At 32.8% G+C, this 12,283-nt stretch overlaps 1 protein-coding gene across 3 annotated transcripts in view; it reads right to left on the minus strand.

Moving 5' to 3' along the window:
- KRIT1 (KRIT1, ankyrin repeat containing) overlaps window positions 1–12,283 on the minus strand; it is a 33,250-nt gene that overhangs the window by 3,888 nt on the left and 17,079 nt on the right. For all 3 annotated transcript variants that reach the window (XM_008572194.1, XM_008572186.1, XM_008572204.1), the window contains 5 exons: window positions 10,762–10,918; window positions 9,528–9,679; window positions 3,547–3,713; window positions 2,828–2,915; window positions 2,152–2,358 (listed from right to left, as the gene is read on the minus strand). In XM_008572194.1, coding sequence (XP_008570416.1) covers window positions 2,152–2,358; window positions 2,828–2,915; window positions 3,547–3,713; window positions 9,528–9,679; window positions 10,762–10,918 — 771 coding nt within the window. The remainder of the gene's footprint in view (window positions 1–2,151; window positions 2,359–2,827; window positions 2,916–3,546; window positions 3,714–9,527; window positions 9,680–10,761; window positions 10,919–12,283) is intronic.

Raw genomic sequence — 12,283 nt, forward strand, 5'->3', positions numbered from 1 at the left:
AAAAAAAAAAAAAAAAAAAAAAAAAAAAAAAAAAAAAAAAGATGACTTACACCTAGATTTGTCAGTGGCTTACAGAGTACAAGGTAATGATCAGAATGGACAGAAAATATCTTAACCCTTTGGTTCAATCATCTTTTTATATACCCAAGGATAGAATTTCTATTTATATTTCTAGAAATTGAACATCTTATCCTAAAAAAGCAGACTGTTAACTAATAATGTTGCTATCATCTTCTACTTGCTTCTGATATCTCACTTATTCAACTCCCAGACCAGAATATATTCAGAATATGAAATGCTGGAAGATATTGCTAAACCATTACTTGGATGCTATGAAGCTTTTTATTGTTGCCTAAGCTTGGAATGCTATCAAGTCAAACATAAAACACAGCTTAGAGAAATGGCACAGCATCACCATCCACAGCACCACCATTCGGTTCTATGAAGAAGAGATTGTACACGTTGGTATAAAATGCTCTGAAACAGCAGAGGAAAAATTTCTTGAAATGGTGGGGGCTTTTCTCCTTCATTTCCTTTAACAAACTTAGTACAACAGAAACAGAAAAGTGGTTACAAGCTAATAAGCAGAAGACTGTTCTGTGTGAGCAAAATAGTTTTAAGAGAAAATGATAAGCAAATGACCCAAAAGCAAGCTGCTGTTATACAGCATTTAAGAAATCAACCTCCAAGTCAATTACTGAAATCAGACCCTATTCGGCCCTATGTCTCTATCTCTATCTCCATCCACAGGTATGTCTAATAGCAAAGTAAAATAACTGTTGCCCATATGGATGATACCGAATTAATAAAATGGCTAAACTATGAGTGGGATTCTTTAAGAAGTTATGTGATTACATAATAAAGACTTATGAAAATGAGGAAAATAAAAATTAGGTTCATAATGAAATTTCCTAATCTAAAATGCTTTTTTAAAATGCATAATCTCAGTTATTACTTTAACTGATTTGGAAAATGGTCTACTCTTGACAAATCTGAATTGACAGATTAGATTTGATTTTTATTATCTTCCTATTATAAACTAGAAAGCTGTTCATCCTGTTTAAATGTGTTAAAAATAATTGATATCTATGTATTTTAAATATATAACTTTGATTAGAAAAAAGAGCACCATACAGTAACAAATTCTTATTGAAAAGATCTGAAGTATTTCATGGATATTCACAATCCCTTCCACACTTCATCCTGCCCCCAAAAGGTTCTTATAACTAATTCTAAAACTAAGTCTAATTTTCAAAGTGAAGCCCTTATGTCAGATAGTACATTTTAATTATTTTTTAATCCGTATTTTTTCATTTAAACCTAATTGATGTTTTAAACAGATAATATAATCACACAGTTAAAAACAAATATTTAAGGTACAAAATGGTACTGTTATAAACAGAATGTCTGTCCTCCATTCATATGTTGATATCCTAACTTCCAATGTGATGGTATTAGGAGATGGGGCCTTTGGGAGTTAATTAGGTCATGAGTATGGAGCCCTCATGAATGGAATTAGTGCCCTTATAGAAGGCTCTCAGAATTCTTTCTGCCATCTGAGGATACAACAAGAAATCAGCAGTCTGCAATCCAGAAGAAGGCCCTCACCAGAACCAGACCATGCTGGTACCCTTCCAGCTTTCAGTACTGTGAGAAATAAATTTCTATTGTCTATAAGTCACCTAGTCTATGGTAATTTGCCACAGCAGTCTGAACTAAGACAGGTATACAGGGAAGTCTCCTTCCTTAATTCCTATTCCCAGTTACCTGGTTCTCTTCTCTAAAGGATTCAAGAGATTTTTAATGCATACACAAGCAATATGTATTTACATAAAGATAATCTTTACTTCCTCCTATTTTTACATCAATGGTAGCATATTACATATGGTTCAGAACCTTGCTTTTTCACTAAATACATCTTGGAGATCATTCTACACAAAGATACTCAATAGACTTTTACAGGGCTGAAGGTATTCCAATGCAGAAATGTACTATAATTAATGGTAACCTCCTACTGATAGTTTTCCCCCTCAACTTTTGCAATGAATGAACAGTCTTGTATATATAACATTTCTAGTTTCTTTACATAGGCTGGTACTGTTATTTTAGATTTTATATGATGTGAGTGGTCAAAAACAGCTGAAAACTTACCTTAGTTTCCATGTTGAGGAGATGAAGTCCTTTTATATTGACTCCTACATACACAGGAATAACTTTATGATTGCTGGGGCTTGCCTTTGTAAATATCTGTCCTGTGAAAAAAGCTGCTCCATATGTTGGAATTTCCCAACAATTCTGTAAGAACATGCGCTGAAGGTGATGCATTTCTTTACTGACACCCTCACTTGTACTAAGACTCTAAAAATAAATGAGATAAAATAAAAATAAGAGATGTATAAAAATAAAAATAAGAAATAGGTCAACTAAGCAGTTTTCAAAATCAAGGCTGCTTCAAAGAAGAATAAAATTATGGAACATTATCCCAAGAGTACTTTTCCTTTTGTGATCTTAATATTTATAAAAATTGAGATATAAAAATACTGTTCGTCTATTGTATTAGGTTTTAAGTGCCTCATGGGCAGAAATAGTACATTATTGCAAATTTTTATCTCTAGCCCTTACCAGTATTCAGCATATATAAGGTATTCAGTAACAGATTCTACATTACTAAAAGTATCTGCTACCTTGTTTCAGGAATTGTGAACTAGAAGATCCATTCTTAATTTCAGAACTATAAATTTAATTTAACTATGTGCAAAACATTAATAACACTAACAGAATTTTTACTAGGCTATAAAAATGTTTTTATTTCTATTAAACAGCTTACCTTGTATTCATGAAGTATTCGATTTGTCCAGTGAGGTGCCTTACTTTTCAGTTTAGTAATAGGTACAATGGATTTTAGATTTTCTTCACTGTAAGCACACATGCCAACACCCTTTAAATAAATTACCTTTAGCAGCTAAAGTACAATAATCATTCTGTCACAAATGGCTTTAAGTAACATAATTTTTAAGCTGAAAAGTACTATGTTGTAAAATATCAGAGAACTCTAAAAATTTCAAGCAAAAACCCAGAATCCTAACATTATCAACTTAGAGAAATGTTTCTTCTTTCAATAACTAGGATATATTTTTGAAAACTGAAAAGCATAACAAACACTTTAGATATGCTCAGTGTTTTCTCCCAAAATCTGATCATGAAGCTAGTTTTTATGGTGGGATTCCTAAATGCATTTGCCTTATAAAACTTTTTTTTACTACTTACTCAAGTCAGGTTTTCATTAACTTATTTAAACATACAGTAAAGAAAGATAAATTACAAAATAAATAAATAAATAAAGTACATCAAACTACGGTCAAATATAAGAAAAATAATTTTGGAGATTATAACTTGAAGAATGCTTTACTATAGTAGCTTTTATTTTTCTCATTCTATGCCTTGTATTCAATGTATAAATCCTTTTAATAATAACATTTTTAAACTTTCTTGGTTAAACAGAATCTTGAGCATAGCACAAGATCATGCAATGTATTAAATACTTACTTTAGGAAACCTTGCTTGTGTTTCTTACTTTCATAATTTCCATAAACTATTTGCAACAGCAGACTTGCCAATGTTATCAATTTAGCATCAGGAGCTGTATAGAAGCCCTTCAATAAATGATATCTGGCTTCGTCAAAGAGAATAAGAATAGCTAGTGGATCTTCAATCTTAAAAGAAAAAGTGTAATTTGGTTATTAGGCTATAATTTCTTCTTACAGATGTACAACTTACCACTGTCTGATGTGGGAGAAGCAAAAGCTACATACTTGTATGTAAAAAAGCTGTTATTGACTTAGAGTGTGTGGGCTGGCAAACTTGTTCTGTTAAGGGCCAGACAGTAATATTTTAAGCTTTGTGAGCCATATGATCTCTATTGCAATTACTTAACTGTCATTGTAGCACAAAAGCAGTCAAAGGCAATACATCACAAATGAGTGTGGTGGTGTTCTAATAAAACGTTATGTACGGATAGTGAAATTTGAATTTCATAAAATTTTCACATAAAATATTGTTTTGATTTTTTTCAACCATTAAGAAATATAATAAACCTTTCTTTGCTTGCAGATTGTATAAAAATGGGCAGCAGGCAGGATATGGCCATAGGCTATAGCTTGCTAACCTGATTTACCATCTTATAATATTATCATAAGTTTATGGATATAGGTAATTTCTAGCACAACTTCATCTAAATTTTTATATTCTTGAAACATTTTTCTGTTGCCTATGTTTTACGTTACAATATAGTAGTGAACCTCAAAGAAGATAAAAGTATGTCAATTCCCAGAAGGGCAAATGTAGTTTAAAAAGCTTGTTTTAAAAAAACATTTTAAATTTTATTTGACCAAAAAGACTTTGCACTTTCAAATAACATTAAAGGAGAGTACAGGTTTTTTTTAAGTTTTTAAAACTTTAAAGTTTCACATTATCCAATAAGATTAAGAAAGATTGAAAAATGCTAGCCTACAGAATATATTTCTAATTGGAAATAATCACCAATTATAATGTTTATGAACGAATACTTAAAGTATTTTTAAATACAATTCACAACAATACCAAGTCCTATGGTAAAAATGATTTTTGTCATAGTAACTAAAGTAAATCTGTTTTTCAACTTTCTAGTACTCTATACTAAAAAACTGAAACAGATTTCACAGAAAAAAAAAGATGTGGGAACTGTTCTAAAGAGATAGCCAAATACCTTGCTAGATAAAGTGTGAATCTTGACAAGACCCTTGCATTTTTTTTTTTTTGCAACCCTCAGTGTTGCGCCCGTACCGGACCGGGACCGGCAACGGGATCGCAACCCTCGGCGCTGCGCCCACCCCTCGCTCAGCCAGTGAGCGGAAACCGGTCTGTATGTGGGATCCGAACCCTCGGCGGGAGCGCCGCCGCACTTCCCAAGCGGCGCACTGTAGCAGTGCGCCACCGGGCCAGCCCCGACCCTTGCATTTGTGAACTATAAAAGACTTTTTGAAACAATTGGGAAAAATCTGAATTTAGATCAGATACTGGATGTTATCATGAAGGTATTAATTTTATTAGGTTGAAAATAGAATTGTGGTATGTCCTTATTCTCAGGAGATGCATGCCAAAATAAGTAGGGATAAAGTGCCATGATATGTGCAACTCATTTTAAAATGGTTCACAAAGAAAAAAAAAGATGAAACAAATACAGCAAAATGTTAGTGAATCTAATGAATGGTATATGGTGTATTACTCTTTCTTTAATGTCTCAAAATAAAATATTGGAGGAAAAACATGGAATGAAGGCATATTTTACTAATAAAAAATTGACTTTGTGAATTTGAAGAGTTTGATTAGATAACAGTTATGAATTTCCAAATAATATGTTCAATGAGTTTTAGTCAACAATTGTTCTTTTCTAATGAAATAAGGCTGTTTTCACACTACAAGAATTATGGTAACCAATAAGTGCAATTCTTCTATTTTTCAGATGGTACAGATAGTAATTTCTTATAATTATACAATGAATGAAAAACAAGTATTTTACCAGGTCATCGTGATATTCTGACTTAAGAACCTACTAAGCCTTGCTTCTTTTTTATTCAAGTCCACTTTATTTTATAGTATAATTATGCAATTTATTTATTATCTAAGTATTATCATTATTGCCCCTTTCCTCTACACCAGCCAACTTTTATTTTCTAAAATTTTTATTTACTCATTTATTTTTATTTTTGGTGACTGGCCGGTACAAGGATCTGAACTCTTGACCTTGGTGGTATAACACCGCATTCTAACCAACCAGCCAATTCTTAAAATATTACTTGGGTGGAAAATGAAGATAGACTAAGTCTACTTAAATTATTTGCAGATTTTATAGATTTAATACATTTTTTAAAATCATGGTAAAATATATCTGCTGATAGACACTTAGGTTGTTTTCACTTTTTTGGCTATTATAAACGCTCTCCTCACAAAGAAACTAAAAATCTTTACAATGATGAATTTGCCAACTACCCTGATTAAATCACTACACATTGTATACATGTATTGGAATATAACTCTGTATCCCATAAATATGGATAATCAATATGTTTCAATTAAAAAAAACAAAAAAAATTTTTAGGTTGCCATTTTAACCATTTGTAAGTATATAATTCAGTGGCATTAATTACATTCACAACATTGTGCTACTGTCACATTATATCCACAACTTTTACATCACCTCAAAAAGAAATTCTATAACCATTAAGAATAACTCCCCATTTCCCCCCACCCCAACACCTCTGGTAACCTTTAAGCTATTTTCTGTCCTATGAATTTGCCTATTCTAGATTATTTATATAATTATAAATTATAATATGAATGGAATCAAAATATTTGTTCTATGTCGTTTATCTCACTTAGCATGTTTTCAAGATTCATCTGTGAATGGCATGTATGAGAACTTCATTCCTTTTTATGGCTCAATAATATTTCATTGTACATATACCACATTTTGTTTGTCCACACATCTGCTGATGGACATTTAGGTTGTTTCCACTTTTTTGGCTGTTATAAACAGCCAACATATTCAAAATATTATTTATATTATTCAAAATATTATGAATAGCCGTAGAGAACAATGATGTACAAGTCTGTCTGAGTCCCCGTTTTCAGTTCTTTCAGGTATACACCTAGGAGTGGAAATGTTGGATCACACAGTGTATGCTTAATTTCTGAAGAACAACCGCACTGTTCTCCACATTGTCTACACTATTTTACACTCTCACCTGCAATGTATGAAAGTTCCAATTTCTCTACATCCTCACCAACACTCGTTATTTTCTGTTTTGTTTTTTACAGCCATCCTAGTAGGTATGGCTTCTCTTCGTGGTTTTGATTTTCATATCCTTAATGACTAATGATGTTGAGCATCTTTTTATGTGCTTGTTGGCCATTTGTACAGGTTCGCTGGAGAAATACTAATCATGTGCACTGACCACTTTTAATTGGGTGGTTTGTCTTTTCATTGTTGAGTTGTAGGAATTCTTTATTTTGGATAGAAAACCTTTTTATTTTTAATTGTTTTTTTGCTTGTTTGTTTTTGGCAGCTGGCTGGTACAGGGATCAAACCCTGAACTACAGTGTTATCAGCACCATGCTGTAACCAACAACTGTGCTATCTGGCCAGCCTGGATAGTAAACCTTTATCAGATATATGATTTGCAAATATTTTCTCCCATTCTGTAGGTTTGTCTTTTCACTTTCTTCATAATATCTTTTGATGAATAAAAGTTTTTGATTTTGATGAAGTCCAGTTTACCTATTATTTCTTTTGATGTTCATGCTTTTGGTGTCATATCTAAGAATCCACTGCCAAATCTAAGGTCATGAAGATTTACCCCATGCTTTCTTCTATTGAGTTTTATGGTTTTAGCTCTTATATTTAGATCATTGATAACACTTTGAATTAATTTTTATATATGGTATGAGGTTAGGGTCCAATTTTATACTTTTGTAATTTCCAGTTGTCCAAGCGCCATCTGTTGAAGAGACTATTCTTTTTCTGCTAGATGGACTTGACACCCTTGTCAAAAATTAATTGGCCATAGATGTATGGATTTATTTCTGGACTCTTAATTCTATTCCATTGATCTATATGTTTATCTTTATGCTAGTACCACAATGTTTTGATTACTGTAGCTTTAGAGTATGTTTTGAAATTGAGAAATGTGAATCCCCCCACTTTATTCTTCCTTCCTCTAGATTGTTTTGACTATTTGAGGCTGTCTGCAATTTCACATGAATTTGAGAACTGACCTTTCCATTTTTGCAAAAAAGGCTGTTTGAATTCTTAGGGACTGTGATGTTATCAGCACCTTGCTTTAAACCAATGAGCTAACTGGCCAGCCCCAGCTGTGGGTTTTTCATAAATGCCCTTTTATCATGCCGAGGAAATTCCCTTCTATCCTAGTTTTCTGAGAGTTTTTATCATGAAAGGGGGCTGAATATTGTCAAATGCCTTTTCTGTATCAGAGATGATCATATGGTTTTTTTCCCCTTTATTCTATTAAAGTGATTCTAACACATTTTTAACAAATAATTGAGACTTCACATTTTAGTAAATTTCACAAATTTTTATGTAACTCCCAGTATATTTGGTTGAAATGATTAACTCTATCTTTGATTTGATAATGTAAGAGGACAATATAAAGTTACATATAAAACATTTACCATGTTTAGACATGGCCACTGAAATTTTCATGTGTTGAAATTTGCTTAACCTTGTCTAATATTTCCATGGATAAAAAAATCATGAAATGCATTATATTTTTTTTCTTCACCAAAGCTGTAAGACCTTGGAACTTTTATTTTTTCCTTCAATTTTCACAGCTACCATTGTACTTAGACTATCGTACCTAGTTTAAGTTATTATAATCTCTCCCTTAGGTTTCTCCTTGTCCATTCATCCTTACGGCATTATCTCACCTCATTTCTAAAATCTACAGTAGTTCAAACCCAGACATACTGGAACAGACCTTTTATCTAATGTAAATTCTATTCTTGTTTTTTACTATCTACACAATTCTCTGCTTGAGTCAAGAACAGCTACTCACTGACTGTTGAGAATAATTTTCTTATGCTGCCTTTAGAAATACAATCTTCTCGGGCCGGCCCGGTGGCGCACTGGATAGTGCGCCGCTTGGGAAGCGCGGCGGCGCTCCCGCCCGAGGGTTCGGATCCCACATACAGACCGGTTCCCGCTCACTGGCTGAGCGAGGCGCGGGAGCAACACCGAGGGTTGCAATCCCGTTGCCGGTCCCCGGTCCGGTACGGGGGCAACACTGAGGGTTGCGATCCATTGCCGGACACGGAAAAAGACAAAAAAAAAAAAAAAAAAAAAAAAAAAAAAAAAATACAATCTTCTCCACTCAGATTTTTTTTCTGTTCTCTTCCACACCAATGTATCTCTTTTCTTCTTTGAAATTTATACAACTGGGGGCCGGCCTGTGGCTCACTCGGGAGAGTGTGGTGCTGATAACACCAAGGCCACGGGTTCAGATCCCATATAGGGATGGCTGGTTAGCTCACGGGGTAAGCGTGGTGCTGACAACACCAAGTCAAGGGTTAAGATCCCCTTACCGGTCATCTTTTAAAAAAAAAAAAAAAAAAGAAATTTATACAACTGATTAGCCCTTTATTAAGTTTATCTTTGAACTTAAACTTCAACTACCCCCAAAATTACTTTTTCTATATAATTCATCTCCCCATTAGATTGCTAATTTTCTTTAGGATGGCTTCTCTGTTTCTTTTGTATTCTTAAGATAATAGGAGTAGAAATGAAAAAAACCAACCAAAGCAGAATAAATGAAACTCTACCACTTACCACAAGGATGTAGGAATGGAACAGCAACAGAAGTAAATAAAACACCCTAGTGCAGGAACAGCACAATCTCTCTGCCTCTAGTTCCTACAATAGGAACTCAACAGATTCTGTGCATTTAAATGACTATAAATAAGATTTCCAAACAAACCTTTTTTTCAACTTCCAAAGGAAGTCTCACATCTCTTCTTAGGAAAAGCTGTGGTGTTTCCCTTTGAGGATCCAAATTGGTCAACTCAGCAAGTATTTCTGGCCAATCACGAACATGTTGCAAGGGTTTATGATAAGGCTTGAGTTGAAGGCCTGAAAAATATCTTTCCTTTTATAAATGATAATGCAAAAATAAATCAATTATATCAATGTATAGAAAATTTGTCATATAAGTCCCATGTGCTAACTGATTGTGCCACTGGAACTCCAATGCGTAGATAATTTGTATTAAGCTATCTGCAGTTAAGTACTGAATACAAAATAAGGGTCAATAATTATTTTAATTAATATTACTACCCAAATTGTGCTTAACTGCTTGTTTTTAAGGATATCAGAATTATAAAAATAATTCTTAAAATAAATAAAATTTATCAAATGTATTTAAAATCCTGAATTATATTATAGCCTATTTAATTATGACATAACCAGTAGAATTTAATGTTAAAAAAATACAATTAAACCAGGCCGGCCCGTGGCTCACTCGGGAGAGTGTGGTGCTGATAATACCAAGGCCACGGGTTCGGATCCCGTATAGAGATGGCCGGTTAGCTCAATGGGTGAGCGTGGTGCTGACAACACCAAGTCAAGGGTTAAGATCCCCTTACCGGTCATCTTTTAAAAAAAAAAAAAAAGTACAATTAAACGACTAGATAACCAGTCACATCAATCAATTAAACCCAGTATGTATTTGCAATACTTTGAGGGACAAATCTATACTGACATTACGTTGATTTTAAATAAAAAGGTTTGGTAGAAAACTAATATAATCTTCCCCCCACTTCTCACTACTACACTGGACTATCTTTAAAAAAAAAAAGGTAAGGGGGGGGACAAATAAAGGAAAAAAAAAATTTATATTATTTTGAGATGAGCACTGAAAATAAAGGCAAGTTGTATGAGCACTACGTTTGACAGCATTAAAATCAAATGCTATTGCCAGAGAAGAAAATTTTGGATTTTGCTACTCAAAAAATGCTTTGAATAAAGCAGGGGAGAGGGTCCCTGGGGCTTACCTGTTCCAGTAGTTTGAACACTAATAATTTATATAAAAGAGAAGAACACTGTATTATTTCAAAATTTAAAAGTTAAAATAAACATATATTATACTTAAGTTTACCAACCAACTCCCAAAAAGGAATAATGAGGTTTACATGACAGAATAAAAACTTTCTTACTGAGGTTTTCCGAACAGATCCAAATAGTGAAATATTGCTGTGTTTCTTGAGAGAGACGCATCCCTTCCATTATCTGCTGCACTGTGGTATTATTTCCATGCTTCAGTTCAACAGAACGATATGATCCATCCATTCTGTATATTCGAACTTTTTCATACTAGGACAAGAAATGATAATTAATTATTTAGCCTGCTTATAAATTACATATTACCATCCAACAAGATACTTCATTTTCAACTTCATATGCTTTTGTACAGATTCCTAACATGGGAAATATCAGAAAAACTGCTTTGGGTCAGAATCTGTGGAATATTTTTAAAACATTTTGCTTCTGTAAAATATTTTCTTCTGGATGTTCCCCGGCCAAATGTTTGGAAAACTAAGGAAAATGGCATTTTAAAAAATACTGAACTTCAAATTCTTGTGAGAGGATGTTTTAGAGCCTTTAATGTACAATGCAAATATCATATGATATGGGGAGTACAGACTTGGTTACTGAATCTAGTGTTACTTGGGTACCTCAAGAATGTAGTGGGCCACAAATCATACTGCAGAAATGTGTACCAGCAATAATTTGTTCTAAGATGAATCTGTGATGGAAGGAAGACTTTGCAGGTAAAAGTTATAGAACAAAACGGACTTTGAGCTAGTTTCCTTCCTTCAGTTCAAAAAATCTCAGGGAGTAGTGGCATTCTCAATAGATTTTTAGTGTTATGGGAAGGAACTGATGCCCCAAGTAACTTCCAGGCAGTTCATTTTGAATAAAGTGATTCTTTACCTTATCAATCCTTATATCTTATCAATTCCCAATATAAAAATTATGCCAGGAATAAAAATGTGTTCTCACTACACAGCTAGAAAATAAATTGTAATAAAGTATAACATAACGGTGCCTATAGTGCTTATCTATTTTCTTGACTCTGTCTTATGCTCTTGGAATAATTCTCTGACAAAATATGTATGAGTGCATGGTGAGTATGTGTGTGAGAGTAATATTCCTTAAAGGCAGAGACCATATATTCCCTGCTAAATTCACAGAGATGCTTAGCTCAACAAACATTTACTGTCTAATTGATGGTTAATGTCCGAAAAGGCTTAAATATATGGATTATATCTGTTGGTGTAAAGCTTTTATCCTTTATCTGTTGGTTTAAATCTTTTTCTCTGGATTGCAAGTTTTTAAACAGTTTTAAATCAATGATAGTTTTATCATCACTTTAACTTTTAGGAATAACTGAGTTTAGTTTCTTTTAATTGTTAATTCTTCTCTTCCTCAATATCACTGCTAACTATAAGTTAAACTTTACTCTTTTTAATACTTTTTTTTTAGATTTTTCAATACATATTATTTTTAGAAGAATACAATATTATAAAAGAAATATATTTCATGTTATTTTTATTCTCCAATTACGTAATTTTATTTAATGTTTTAATAAGAGTTTAATTTTATTGATGCATTTATCAAGTTTTATGCTTGTTATTTCTTTTTTTTTTTTTTTTTTTTTTTTTTTTTTTTTTTTTT

The sequence above is a fragment of the Galeopterus variegatus genome, unplaced genomic scaffold (assembly GCF_000696425.1).
Source record: "Galeopterus variegatus unplaced genomic scaffold, G_variegatus-3.0.2 Scaffold46, whole genome shotgun sequence".
NCBI lineage: Eukaryota > Metazoa > Chordata > Mammalia > Dermoptera > Cynocephalidae > Galeopterus > Galeopterus variegatus.